The following is a 16,299-nucleotide window of genomic DNA, read 5'->3' as shown; positions in this document are numbered from 1 at the left end:
ACATAGCACAAGTCTCTAAAGTCCAGGAATCCTAAAAGTATACTAACTCAAAGGTTCCAATCACAAAACAGACATCTACTTCCCAGAGGCACACAATGACATGTAGGAACCTACTATGCAAGCAAGAAAGTGTCATCGCATTTATCTCGTACGAGTTACCCTGGCAGTTAGCTAAACTCCACGGGTCCATACAGATCTCATGCGGCCACTAGTATCCTCTCATACTGACAAGGCATACTATGGAATGCAAGGTCGCAACCATGCGTTCTCACTACTCCCATCCTAGCCTATACAAGCACTCAAGGCATGGGCGAGAACCAAAACTCTTATCTTTTTAGGTTCATTCAGTTAGTATTAAGTGTGAATGTTATCACTTATTAATCCAACCTACAATGAGTTACCCTGGCAGCCTCTTAGGGCCCCGGCCCCCATTGCAAGCCACTTCTCGACACTACATGAAGATATCCTACCCTAATGCTCATGGTATCATAATCATAAAGAAAATCCATAAAATCATCAAATATCCACAATAAGAATCATCAAATATCCATGATAAAATCATCAAATATGCATAAAAGCATCAAATCTTCATGAGCAACATCCATAGAAAATCATGACCACAACAGCTCTCTATTGGCAACTGAAGTATCACTGATAATCAAAGTATCCATTGGTTCTCAATAACCAAAATATATCTCAATCATACTAATCGAAGACTCCAAAAATGGTTGAGTCAAACATGTCACAACATGACATCATTAAGAATCAATCCACATATCAGTCCCATCATAGCGACTAGAATATAACCAAGGATAACTGATCGATGACCAAAATAATGGTTAAGTCAAGGGTCTCAAACATAAGAATCTCAACTTTAACAATCAGTAATCACAACCAATACATAGAGCATTCCATCACATAATCATGGTTGGGTTTATAAAGATTGAGAATAAAACATCATCATGACATCACAATCACATAACCCCCAAGCCTCTGGTAGACATCCTATACTGGTCAACACTAGTCAACCCAAAACCCAAAACATTAGCATAAGGAATACACATTGTAAACACATGTTTTGGTTTTGCTAAGTTTCAAATTTAAATTCAAATGCAAAGTCTCAGTTTATGTTTCCAAGTTTAGAGGAAGAATTAGAAGAACATTTTCCTACGTTTTTTCCATGTATTATTTTTGGATGGATAAAAGTTTTCCTCTAAAATCCAATTTCCAATTATAATATTTTATTAAAATTGTTCCCCACTAGCTTTCAATTAAATTTCATATACCATATATATATTTTATAATTTAAAACTATTATTTAAATCTTAATAATTAAATTATAAAATTATAAAATTATTCATCATTATAAAAGATGAATTCCTAAATCTTTTATCAAATAATTTTAAATCTTTTAATAACATATTTACATATCATATATATATATATATATATACATACATATATATATATATATACATACATATATATATATACATACATATATATATATACATACATATATATATATACATACATATATATATATACATATATATATATATATATATATATATATACATATATATATATACATACATATATATATATATATGTATATATATATGTATATATATATGTATGTATATATGTATATATGTATGTATATATGTATATATGTATATATATATACATATACATATATACACATATATATATACATATATACATATATACATATATACATATATACATATATACATACATATATACATATATACATATATATATATATACATATATATATATATATATATATATATATATACATATATATATATATACATATATATATATATATATATATATACATATATATATATATATATATATATATATACATACATATATATATATATATATATATACATACATATATATATATATATATAAATATAAATATATATAATATAACCATTTATTATTTCATAAAACCGAATTAACAATTTCGTTTTACACCATACAACATAACAATGCGAATCGATTTTCATAAACGTTTTATGCTACATAAACGTTTTTAAAAAAAAATACATTTCATATAACATAAAATGTGTTATAAAAAAAGACATAACTCATGTATAACACTGCTACCACAGCACGCAAACCCTGCTGTCGCAGGGCCTGTGGCGGCAGCCGGTACACAACACCTGCTGACGTCGCAGTACCTGCGACGATAGGTACTTGCGACCAGCAGGTATATGAAAAGGGTTCGTCCCTCCTCTTTTGCATAATTCTTTTTTTAAAAATTCGCATCAGCGATTCCAATCACCGCTTATAATATATATGCGAATTCGATTTTTTATAACGTTTTCTCATAAAATCATTACCATGCGATATGGCATTAAACTCTATCACGATTTGATATTCGATTATTAAATAAATAAACATATATGTGTATATATACATATGTATGTATATATATATATATATATATACACACACACATACATACATACATACATACATACATACATACATACATATGTATGTATGTATGTATGTATGTATGTATGTATGTATATATGTATGTATATATATATATGTATGTATATATATATATATATATATATATGTATATATATATATGTGTGTGTGTGTGTGTGTGTGTGTGTATACACATATATACATGCAAAGTTTATCACTATCACAACACATACATATATATGTATATGTGTATGCAGATTGAAGATATACACAGTTTATTTAGAAAATTTGAATTTTCAGAATTTTCTTATAAACTTTTGATCTCAAATTTATCTAATAATCTAATGGGTTTGGCTATGAATTTTCAACCCTAGCCTCGTGTCATTTTCAGATCTAAGCATATAGAACCCTCAAGGAAATTTTAATTGTTCAAATTGAAAATGCATAATGGAATATGAGTTTCCTCAGAAGACATATGGAAGACACGAAGAAGACAGGAATGCATAATGCGGAAATAGCATAAGTAAAATCACAAGAATCTACTTGGATTCTGATGCTAATTCACTCTTCCTCAGAAAACTCGCAGAGCAAGCTCCCTTCTTCAGAATTCTCAAGTCCTCCAATGCTCCAATTGTTCTCCACACTATCCACGCTATGTCTAAGCTTCTAAGGATGCCTGAATATATAGAGCTCTCAGGGAACCTCTAGAATGCTTCTAGAAATAGCTGGAAGGTGTCACCAACTAAGCATGGGTCTTTTCCAACCTTTTTGATGAGCTATATGGTTGTAGACACCATGTGCTTAATTGATGCACTAACCCCCGTGTTGTTGACATATGAGAAATAGATAAATACGTTAATTCCCATGCAAGCTTATAACTCCAATTACTTTTTAAATAATTTCCATTTAAATATTTATAACTCCCATTTTTTATTTTATAACTTTTATTTTAATTTTTATAACTTTTATTATTATTATTTGTTTATTGATTTATTAGTATTTTATAATTATTATTTATTTTAATTTTCTAATTTTCTTTTTATTTAATTCTTTTCTCTCAATTAATTCTCCTTGAATTAATTATAATCAAAATATCAAAGATCATGATATTTAATTTTCTCAAATAATTAATTTATTAATTAAATCTATTTGTTGAGGCTTAATTAATAGAAAATTCACCATAGACCTTCAAGATAAAATATGAAAACCCATCATAGGACAATTCATACAAAATCAGTCTAAAGGATTAAAAATCACGAAATATGTCATCCGGCACATTCAGTGGGTACTCAACTCTGATACTTGTCCTAACTCACTAGGACAAATGGTTTTAGGGTTTGGGATTTGGACTTGAGAATTTATCTCCCCTCTCTTATCATTGAGATAGTATAATAGGGTATGCTCATCCTGGCAATTCAGGGAAGTCGATACCCGGTACCTGCAACCTGCAAAAAAACCATGCATGTACATACAATATATAGTGCTAAGCTAAACAGACAATGACAGGAAGTGGTGCATCGTGTAGGTCCCGACTAAGCAGGTGACTACGACTCTCTTCCTTAACCACATCAGAAACGCCATACAATAAGAAAACACACACACCATACACATGCAAGTATGGGGTAAGTATCCATAATAAAACACATGAGACAATAAACCATCTAACTAATCATCAACAATAACTGAAAACAATATAATGATCATCATACATACATGAAATGTAAAGTCTAAATGATCTCATCATATAACAACTGAATCCATAACATAATGTCTGATAGTGTCAAAACAATACCACTAATCCATTAACATAAAGCTAGTCTATCATAGTCTGATAATAATAGCAATAATATGTACAGCAAAGATGTGAACGAGGCTAGGCACTACAATCAAGGTGAGAGGATAAGTATGACTTTAAATAGAAACAAACTCCCATGTTGTCAACAACTCCTAAACTACAACTAATAAATAAATGCATTTACCCTAAGTAAACTTAAGTAAAAGAATAAATAATTATTTACTCTAACAATAATCAATCTCTCAATCTTCTAATACTTTTCTCCACATTTTTATCTTTGAAATGTGGCTATTTCATTGATAAAATAACAATGATATAATGGTGTGGCCATGGAAAATTTAACCTCTTCATATAAATCAATAGTATCCACCCAATGGTAAAGAAAGAATACTCTAGCACAACTGAGTTGTACAACATTACTATTGAGTTATCTTTTTCTAGTAGTTTATTAAAACCTAAGTTGTGCTTCCTTGTTTTCAAGTACCCGTTCTCTCAATTTTTGATTCAATGATTTTTTGTGTGCATTAAGATCATTATAATATCTTATATAGAATAAAATATAGTCATTTACATAAGGAAATTATTTTACATGATTTAATTTGCTTATTTTGGGTATTTGACAAGATTATTTGCTAATTAAATGCACTAGACAAAGCATGGTCTCCACTAGACAAAACATGATCTCTTAGTTTTTTATTTAGTGATTTTTTGGTGCACTAAGCTCATTATAATACTTTATAAATAATTAAATATAGTCATTTATAGTAGGATATTATTTTCCATGATTTCTTCTTCTCATTCTAGGTAATTGGCATGTCATATAATTTATATAATAAATTGTTCGCTAATTAAATGCATTAGACAAAGCATGGTTTGAGAACTAGGTTCAAATTTATGAACTAATATTCCATAGCACAATTGATGGTGCATTGATCTACAAATCTAGCCAAAGAGCTTTACTTTTGAATTTTTGATCTTTGGTCAACTAGCTTTGAATCTTGTAATATATTCATGTTGAGGGTGTCTCCATCCAAATTCTTTTTGAAACCAATTGCAATAATGTGTTGCAATACCAAATAATTATGCGATTCTCCACCCTTTAGGTATAAAAAGAATCTAATGGCCCTTTGGAAACTAATTTTGTGAAGACAATATCTTGTAAGGATACACTTATGTAAGACTTACCAAAGAAAAGCTTCTACCTTATGTCACATTGTTGGATACCAACATAATGAATAAGACCGTTTACGATTTGTATGAATTGCTTTCTATATTGTATGACTTGTTCTTGTAGTATATGCCTCTGTTTTGGAAGCACACTGAATGATTTTATCTTCTTGTTTGTCTACCTAGATTTTTCTTTGATTTAAATGTTCTTTTAATGCTAATTCCAGATTATACAAAATTGGCAATGTCATGGTATCTATCCATTTGTGAGATATACCTATGTCCTCAATAATTCTTTCCACAGTCTATTACTTTGGAGCCTTCCAATAGTCTTAAATTCTCAACATAATCTATAGTATTGATGACGTCAATCATTGGTTTGTGATTGCACGGTCCAAGGATCTTCTGACTTTCTGTCAATCACAAATTATTCATATTAGGTAATCAATAATTAGATGTTTTCTTTCCCATAGAATTCTCCTCCCTTGCATGTATTTCCAATTGTTGAAATTTTATTTAGCTTCGAGGAATCAAGATGCTTGCTTTGGAAAAGTTTCACACCACAATATATGTAGTGTTCTATATCCATGATAATTTTGCAATTAATGCAAGATTTTGTTCCTTCATTTAACTTAGACCTACTTGCCCAACGTCTCTTGGTAGATATGCATCTTCCCAACTAATTAATGAGAATTTCCTTTCTTCTTTTACAGATTCGCAAAGATATTTTTTACAACACTTCCCAATTTTTCTCTCTTTGTGTGTTATCTAATAGTATGACACCTAAGTTTGTGTCATGTTACTTTGAATCATAGAGCACATATACATCTAGAAGTAGACTAAAACAAGATAAAGCCAACACATTTATTTCAAAATAAGATTATGAAAATACAACACGAGCAAAATGAATTTAAGAATTTTGATGCATTTTACTATTTTAGATGCTCTCCTAGCAAATAGACAATTTCTAAAAAATATTTGGGTAAGTTGTTGATATATATAATTAGAAACCTACTTAAAGATAATATTTTTGTTGAAGCAAATGACAAACTCTATTATGTATTCGCTGAACTAGAGTAGGATAAAGTGTAAACCATTATATATTGTTAGCTCTATCTTACACACTACTACAACTAATGCTCAATCCAAGATAGATCATTTCTAATGGCTAATCATTGCATGTACATAAACACGAAGGTGATAGTTTTATTCTTATTTGGACAAAATTATCTTTCAAGAAAGAAATCTTTTTTTGTCCTTGAAACAATAAAAAAAAAATTAATGTGAAATACTTTTAAAAAGTTTAGAAGGAATTTTTGGGGTTCATATTCCATTGTATGCTTATATACTATTATATTACTATATATTACATAATATTATATTATTCTAATTCTAACTATAATTTTAGTCCAGCTTTAATATTTTTTTAAATGTTATATAATAGTACTAATATTTTATTACTATTTAGTTAATAGTATTACTATTTATCAATCACAACATTCTATCAAATGTTAATAATACTACTATAACTCTACTTCTAATCTAACATTGATTGACCAATAATGCTATTTTTTATATTATATTAAACTAACATAAGTGAATTATAAAGAGATTTTTTTTAAAGAATGTTTTATTTTGATTAAGTCTATTTTACATTTTTTATCTAATAGACTTTGTGAAAATGATTTTTTCTTGTTCAATATGATAATCTTTTAAGACATTCTTAAGATTTTGAATTTTAAATTCTAAAGGCTACTTTATGATTGAAGGAATTGAATGTGTCCATTATTAAATGGATTATACTTTGATTATTATAAAAAAGTAGAGAATTACATAATTATAATATAATTTAAATGCATGGGATGTTATAATTGGTGAGGGAAAAATATTTTAAATTATTAAAATATTATAGCAAATATTATATCTATGAGTTAAAAAAAAAAGAAGAAGAAAGAGAAAAAGAAAAAAAAAAAGGGAAGAAAGAGAGAAAGAGAAAGAAAGGAAAAAAATATCATACTAGATTAAAAAATGTAAACAATTGTCAATTGTCATTGTCCGCATTTGTTTTAAAACCCCAAAATGGAATTGAAATATGTACATTCTACTTTCACCTGAAATCCTACATATTAATTTTCCATTAAAAATAATCCTCTTTTGTGAATCGGAGTAAAAACATCTTATTCTTTTTTTCTAATCTGCGATACCTGTGTGCAGTACGATTTGGGCATCTCCGAAGCAGTAGTGTAACGAGAGAGGACGTTCATGTTTGGGTGTTCAGTCGTTTCCAGGTATGTAGAAAACGGTTTGAGTCGAGGATTTTGTTCATCTTTCATATGGGAATGTAGCTCAGCTTCTTGATTGTTTTACTTTCGATTCCATTTCCGTGCGTGGGTCTGTTTAAGTAGTTGTTAGAATGGATAGTTCCATTGAATATTGTTGAAATGTTTGGAATAACTGTGAGGCAGTATAGCAGACCTAATCTTTGGGTATGAAACTTTTATTCGCCAAACCCTGCAAGGGAGACGGTGTGGCTGTATTTTACCGCATTTCTATTTTTCTATAGTAGTTGTATCTGTGGAGGACTTTCGAAGTTTTGATGACGATTCTCGATGTTTCTACATGCTATTTCCTGTTGTTGTCTGGTGAATCTGAGGATCAGTTTATTTAAGTTTGCCTATCTTGTTCTGAAAATGCTTCGCCATTGATGGTTTTAAATATGCTTCGAGGTGCACAATGAGAACGCTTTTCACTGAGGAAACTTTGTAGTGTCCAGAGTTTTTTCATTTCCAGTGTTTTTCTCTTTTCCCAGATGCTATATAGGATATTTCGCATGCAAGGGGTTTTAGAAAATCAATTGTTTTATGCTGAGTTTTGCCGCCTTCTTGTGATTGTCTTTTGTGATGATCATTGTCTTGATCATCTCTTCTGAAAATATTTACCGTAATCAGACAATTAAGCTAACGTTCGTATTGACCATCTGACGCAATACGGAAAACTCCCGTGTTTCAATCTCGAAATTCATAACTTAAACCATGCAGGGGATAACTGCATTCCATACCCGCAATGGATTGTAACACAACAAGTTCAAATTATTAATTCGAATTTTGAAACAAAATTTAGATCACACGGCGATCAATGGCCACTCTAACTCTCAGCATCTTTTTTTAATTACTTCTAAATCTAATTTCTGCATATTGTTTTGCTCTTTTGTATAGGAAGACTCTACGACTATTCTATGACTTATTTTGAATGTTGGGTTATGTACACGAGCTGTCATTATCTCTTGATTTGTATGTGCAAAAACATTGAACCCTTGGTAGAAAAATGTTACTTCTGTGAAATTCTTGACGCTGCTGTAGCTAGCCATGACATTCCGAAACTATATGAGGGTTTTTAACAGGTCACAACATGTATCTGAAAACTTTTTTTGAAAACTCCCTATTTTGGTTTGCAAAAATATTATTGTGCCTTCGTAGTTTTCATGGTTGTGATCCCTAACAACTGGTGGACTTTAGTTTGCATTGATGTGTCTCCTTCTGGCATAGTTCCTTTTGGTTCGATTGTAAAATTCCATTTTATCTTTAAAAACTCAAAACCCCAGATGTATTTTCTCTAGCTCTGTTATAAGTCGCACAAATACTATACTTTGTTAGATACTTGGGTATTGCTGCAAGAAACAAATGTATCTGTTCTTCTTCGTGATTTGTCCACGGTGATGATATTTCATTTCAGGATCTCCTTATATGTTTGGTACTCGATAGTTATAATTGTAGGTTTTTCATCTTTAACATTCTTTGTAACTGCTAATAATCCTCTCATGACTTTGAATACTTACTTTTTCTACTTGTCATTCACCTTAGATAATTATAGCAGTCCTGTACCATCTCTCAGTATATGATTGTACGCATTCTTTCATTGCAGAAATATGGAAGTTATAGTGCTCTCTTTCTAGATTCATTGTCGAAAATACTTTCCGTGGAACTTGTGTAGGAGTTCTTCATGAATCATGAAAACTTGATGCTTCATTAAATCTAATATATATGCATGACAGCTCTCTATAAATTTTATAACAATGTATTGAAATCTTTTTGAAATGCTATTTTGCATCCTTGTATTTTTTGTTATTATGTAGCGTCCTTATACTTTGTGTAGGATTTAAATCTGGTTTTAAATTAAAAAGTGGTCATTAAAAAGAGTGAATATTCTCTAAATATTCTATCATAACACCTTCAATGAATATATTTTATTGTTGATGTACTTCATTATGTCAGTGTGATAATAGAATTTTGGCATTTTGGCACTATTCTTCCTTACAGTTTGGCCATTGGCACTTATTATATCTGATCATTCTCATGGTTTTATTGTAGCTTTTAGTTTGTGCACGAGGCTTATAGATCTTGAACTCTTCAATTGCTCCCTGTAGCTTTACGTGATTATCCTGATCCCTTTCCAATGCATGTTTTAGATGACCTTCTGCATTTAACTGTTGTCTTCTAGGCTGCACTTATATTTGTTATCTGCATTGAAGCTACTGTTAATATAAAAGATCTTTATGCTATTTTCTTTGTTCATAATAACATTGAAAACAATGACATTATAACAGTACCCTTCTGCGTTAATTCTGTTCACCACTTACTGGAGCTGCTTTTTTTGTGTCATGTAACAGTGATTATCTCAGTAACTGATGTCTATCCCTATAGACTATCTCTGTCTCTGTCATGGTATTAGTTAATTGATGGATCTTATTATTGATTTAAACATCCAAGGAGTCATTGTTAGGAAGACCAGCTTCATTCGTGTTCTTGCCACCGTGGTATCCATAGCAGCGTCTGTACAAGGAGCTAGAAGAGAGAGGCATAAGCTCAAAAGAGATGAAATTCCTTTCATAAGTGTGTTATCCAATTAAGGTTTTATAGGATACCCCTATGCACTTTTTTTTTTTTTTGTAGCTCCTGAAAATTTTGAACTGCTTTATGGTTCTGCAACTGTTGTGCTTCTTGCTGGGGCTTGTTCTGATTTTGTTCCATTTTTTTTTATTTGCCTACGAGCAGCTATTTCCTCCTTGTTGTGGGCTTCTCTTATGACTTTATAACCTCCTCAATTCCATTAGCTGGGCTTCATCTCGATCTTTTCCATTGCAAAATCCATGTTCTACATGTTGAAATGTTACCTATGTAAATGTCTATGATGAGAGGAATGTTCTAAAACAAGTGCCAAATTATTATAAATCTAACAAACCCAAAAAATAAAATAAAATAATATTAACGCCAATATTTTATCAAAGAATAAATAAGCCTGCTATTTTTTTCTCTAATTACAAATGAGTGATATTTTTGCTTTGCCAGTTGCAAATCAGCCATATTTTTGCAGTGCACTGACCTCTGGAAATTCACAACAGGGACCCTGCCTCCAAACTTTCTGACCAATCATCACTCTGTCTCTTCGAACATTCCTCTCACGTCCTGGATTTTAAATTGCTTTCCACTATCTTAGTCTATTTGGTGAGAAGGTAAATGTATGTTGCACATGATTTCATAAGGAGAATTTTGCAGATACCATCGGTTTGCCTTTTCTGTTATTTCCTCTTTTATGAAGGAGCATTCAATTTCATAAGATTTTAATAAAGAATGAGAAATGCAAAAGTTCCTTTTTGTTTTTAAAAGCTGAGGGAACTAAAATTATTAGTGGATAATATCATTGCAGTGAGTGAAAATGGGGGATGAGAAGATGAGAATGAAGAACATGGAGATAGAAGCAAGAGCAAAGAATATAACCCACAAAGTCCGCTGCACAGAATGCGGTAGTCAGAACATTGAAGATTCTCAAGCTGATATTGCCATTCTTCTCAGAAAGGTATTTTCTCATCTCCTCAAAGAGTGGCTTTGAAATGTTGATTCCATCTTTTGTACTGTACGTTCTTTCTCGGAGTAAGAACTGGACAAGTTAGTGTGGTAACACTCTGTTGTACAATTTAGTTTAGACGATTAAAGAACACTTGTAATGTCTTCTTGAGCACTTTCTTTTTGTTCAAAAATCATCAGATTGAAGGGCTTTTTCTGTGGGAGATAGCTTTTTCATTTCCTCAACAATATCAAGTTTGAATAATCTATATCTCCGGTGAAACGGCATTGGACACCAAAAGGTCTTTCCACATGCCAGTTAGCATTGTCTATGAGAGCCATCTCTTTCATTTATTTAACAATAAGAGGCTGGGGTAATCTAGAGTCTTCAGTCCAACAGTTTTGGGTGTTCTATTGGTTATTTCTAATTGCTCTTTTCTTCTTCTAACTTGAGGGTCAGGACTAGGAGTATAGAAATGTTACAAACTTCCTTCTCAATATTTTTAATAGCACTTTGTTGTTTTGACTTGTAGACAAATTCTATACAGTAGTGCTATTTCCCTGTGTTAAACAATACCATTTTCGTTTGTTGAAAATACTGTCAGGTTATCAAAGATATGCTTATAAGTGAAGTCACAGGATACACTGAATTTCATCTACAAAGTTTGAATTTCAGCGAATTTTTAAGAGGTTGCCCTCTCAAAGTACTAATTATTTTAGTGTTTCTGTATTTCAGCATTCTAGTTTTCTACCTCCATCAATCTTCTCAGATTTGTGCGAGGATGTTCTATTTCACCATTGTGAATAGCAAATCTTGCACTGTACCCCATACATCGTCTGGAATAGGGTGTTCTTCAATACAAATACATATTTTAAATAATAACTTATTTTCTAAGCTCTTGCTGTTATAGATTGAACCCCAAAGGTTTGAAATACTCGATGTAGGATCATGGGTCAATCAGATGCAAACCAAGTCATCTTCACAAATTGGAAATAGTACCGACCCAACTTTTATAGATGCACAAAAGTTCAACTTTGAAAGTGGTACCAGTCCATCTATTGGAAGAGAATAAAATTGTTAATGTTTTTTATACCAGGAATGAAAAAATAAGCAGCAAGGAAAACCCTCCAACTTGAGAGAGAAAAATCCAGTGCCACAAAAAAAAAAATTCTCTTTATGGATGAATAAGCAGAAGTCTGAAATACAATATGCCCAAACACAAGGCTCAAACTGAAGTGATACAAAAATACAATACACACACATATCGACGTACTATGAATTGCTCGTAAAGAATATATAAAATTGCCTTGACCTTTCATTATCTTGCTGTTACAAAGTGAATACCCCTTGGTTGTCTTGACCTTTCATTGTCTTGACTCTTCAATGCCTTGACTTTTTGATGTTCAACAACTATGCAAAGAATACACTCTTTGATGATCAACAATGACACAAGAATAAACTCTTTGATGATCAACAACCACATCTGGATATTGCCCTTTGATGACCAATGTTACACAAGAATAAAATCTCCATAACATGGCCAAACTGATTTATCAATGCCTTTCAGCCAACTGCCAAATGCTGGGAAGATGACAATTTCAATAGAGATAAGTATCACAGATATAGCAGATAGCCCTTGCAGCTAGCAATCTTCAACACTCTCTCTTAGGAAGGGAGATATCTTTCCAAATACTCAAACATGGAATGTCTCAAAATGACACTCATAATGGCTTCACTTGTTTGTGTGAAAAACGATTTTTATTATTATTAAGGATTCTCTCAACGTGATAGCAGCATGGAGTCACTCAATATGATGTTAACCATGGCTATTCCCATGTATGAAATAAACACAAGCTCTCATCACAGATTCACTCAATGTGATGTTGTCATGGAGTCTCTCAATATGACATCCACTATAGCTACTCCCATGAGTGGAAATGTGGAAAATTGCAATACCTCCGTCTCAGAGGCAAACAATAACTTTTACCTCAAATTTCTCCGTCTCAGAGAAAAAATGCATTACAAGGGCTATCACCTCAAATTTCTCCATCTGAGAGAAAATGCATTACAGAGGGTTTCACCTCACATTTCTCTCACAGAGAAATATGCATTTTAGCACATAATAAAAACATCTGAATGCTGAGATTCCGTCTCAACAAAGACTTCCTCTTAACAAGGGCAGCATTCTTCCAACTTTGATGAACTAAAAAATATAAAAACACCATAATAGAGGAACTACTCATCTTGATTAAAGTACCTTCCCTGAGGGGGTTAATTAAAAACTTGCAACAATAAATTGTGAAGGCACAGCAATATAATGAAGCCTGCCACAGAAGAGGAAATTAGACAAACTTTTTCCTGCTCAGACATTTCAAGTAACATAACTTTCTCCTTCCAAATCCACAACAAAGCCTGCTGAATTGCAGCCTTAACATATGCAATTACTCTGGGAAATTTGTCCATCATGTCTACATGGGAACTGGCTAGGCACTACTCTGAATAGGGCCAATTTCTCTTGTTATTTATCCAAAGTTTATGTGTAATTTTTATTGAACACGAGATTTACAGTTCATGTGAACGATTTAAAGCTAGTGATAAAAATTGTGTCTGTTTATTTTTGTCAACTTTTTGGATAAAATTTCATGATTCCATAATCAAAATAATTAAAATGACACTAGGACTGCAGGACTTGCCCCATAATATGTATGAGATGGCACTGGACAGCTGGGTTTATTGGGAATTTTTCATTTGTGTCAGTAGCTTATCAACAATAAATCTCAACATATCTTTTATGCCTGGTTCAAATATCCAAAAGCATATTTTACGCCTTCAATTACATCCTTGATACTTGTATTCAAAAGTTCTGGACATAACTAATATGAGTTGTTCAGGACATTTTTATTATGTATATGCCGATGCTTGCTTTGTATTTTGTAATAATTCTTCCGTACAAGTAAGATTTGATGTCAAAAACTTCACCAACAAACCCTTCCACCATATTAATTTTTTCCCCTTGAGCAGCTTAACTGTAGTTACAGTGGGAATAAACATGCAAGATTTGTTCTATTTCCATTTGGTAGCGAATGGCAAACAGCTCATTCAAAAAAGTGATATAGTTCAAAGAGAAATGGAATAAGAAACAACTGTTTTGCTATAACATTTGTGTATGGATATGTGCTTTACAATGTAAAATTTGTGAAAGAATCCTAATTTCATGCATTACCTTTGTTGGTTTGGCTAATGTGTCTATGTTAGTTGATTCGAGATGAGATACGAGCTGGGAAGTCAGATAAAGAAGTTTATGATAAGCTTGAAAAGGACTATGGAGAGACTATCCTTTATGCTCCTCGATTTGATATACAGACTGCTGGCATTTGGTTATCACCGGTAGATTGCAAGTAACCTTTCTCAAAACTCTTGTATTTTCATTTTCCTTCTATCTTCTAATGAAAAAGCAATGTAGGATACAGGTTATTGTGGCTGGGGCTTTTGTAGGGATATGGGCATATCGAAGGTACCAGGAAAGGGTTAATGTGCAACTTTTGGCCTCAAGATTGCTTGGAAACATTCCTTTGACTCGCAATGAGAGGCAAGCGATGCTAGAACTTTTACAACCCCCACCTCCTAAAAGCAAGTGGTGGTCATGGAGTGGTTAACAGTATCTTTCATCCTGTTTTTTCTGCTCTGTGGTATTCTTGGAATTTTGTTAATTTCAATAGTTATGCACTGCAAAATGACTAAACTGGACAAAATGAAACGATATCAATGTAAATACTAGTATATTGCCAACATACAATTGATAACAGTAAAAAATACTCATTGCCTTAAATTTTGGATGTATAGGTGAGTATATAAATGCAATTCTACCATAGCAACTAATTGCTTTGTAGATCAAGTACAGTGGAAAATCTTGCTCACTCACAAATTGGATGTAGTGGAAGGAATATGGAAAATATTATTCTCTTATATATTTTGAATTGATCTTTTTGTTTAATATGTTGTTGGGGATCTGCGACTTAAAGGTGTAGAGAGGAGATTGGTGGGTTGTGTGTTGCCAAGAGGTCTTGGTTTTGATCTGGTTGAGGTTGGTCTTTGTTGTGGACATTGTGGAGTTTGACATCTCTGACATGATAGAAAATCATGCCAAGTTTCATTATCTTTTACTTGGAAAAACTATTGGTGGTTCTATTTTACATTTGTGAATTGGAGGTGTGATGAATCAAAATATTGTCAAATGGAGCATGAAGGATTCATTTTATTCAGAGTAAGTAGGTTTGATTCGTCCTTCAGATGTAGCTCAATGACTCAATATATTTTAACCATTTCGATTTCTATGCACTTAGAAAATAAATGGTGAATTTGGCATGATATGTTTCATTTGTTTCATGTTTAATAATTTAGTTGTTTTGACCCTAAATAGTATTGTCTTCATATTCCCTTATCTTTTAATGCGGCCACTATTTCTAACATTTGTGGTCTTGCTTGTTATGACTTTTAATCATATACTACTTAGCCCATTACTAAGATGAAATTCTTAAAAAGAAAATTAGGGGAAATAATTTTGTGGTGTTCTTAAGATTTTGATTAAGAGTGAAATATACCTTATACTGAGTTCACATTGTCATTTTGTTTCATTGTCACTAAAAGAACAAAAAAATAACAACTAATGATTATTTATAAGTCCTCAATTACTTAAGAAAAATATTTTTATTTGATTGTATTTGATGGCATCTACCTTTACTAATACATCTTTAGAAGTGAATGTGTCGAGCAGGGCTCCTTGCCTTCTGAGGAAAATTTTCAATTATGTAACGACTACTTGATGACACATTAAAAGTTTGGGTTATAACAAGGTTAGTATCCCATCACTAAGAATGATAGATAAAAATGACAATAATTACATGGTATAAAAGCTTTGTCCCTAAAGAAAACATCCCAAGGGTGCAAAATTCATGGTGTATCACATTCATTGTACCTTTGAATTATTGACACACACTTAAAAATGTGTTGTTTGT

The 16,299-nt window shown here is 31.7% G+C and overlaps 1 protein-coding gene across 2 annotated transcripts; it reads left to right on the top strand.

Annotated features, from left to right (window-relative positions):
• Positions 1-7,564: 7,564 nt before the first annotated feature.
• CCMH (cytochrome c biogenesis protein family) lies at positions 7,565-15,278 on the top strand. 2 transcript variants are annotated; one of them, XM_089828307.1, is made up of 5 exons: positions 7,565-7,731; positions 10,842-10,952; positions 11,147-11,296; positions 14,540-14,671; positions 14,755-15,278. In XM_089828307.1, the coding sequence occupies exons 3-5, from the start codon at positions 11,156-11,158 to the stop codon at positions 14,938-14,940; spliced, it is 459 nt and encodes a 152-aa protein (XP_089684433.1). In that variant the 5' UTR covers positions 7,565-7,731; positions 10,842-10,952; positions 11,147-11,155; the 3' UTR covers positions 14,941-15,278. The 2 variants fall into 2 exon arrangements, with proteins under 2 accessions (XP_089684433.1, XP_089684434.1); XM_089828308.1 differs by lacking the exon at positions 10,842-10,952 and having other exon boundaries at positions 7,595-7,731.
• Positions 15,279-16,299: the final 1,021 nt, after the last annotated feature.

The sequence above is a fragment of the Cupressus sempervirens genome, chromosome 1, assembly GCF_028749045.1.
Source record: "Cupressus sempervirens isolate cs-2001-9-10 chromosome 1, ASM2874904v1, whole genome shotgun sequence".
Classification (NCBI taxonomy): Eukaryota; Viridiplantae; Streptophyta; class Pinopsida; order Cupressales; family Cupressaceae; genus Cupressus; species Cupressus sempervirens.
The sequence above is the reverse complement of the archived record's forward strand: the minus strand, read 5'-3'. Positions and strand labels throughout refer to the sequence as shown.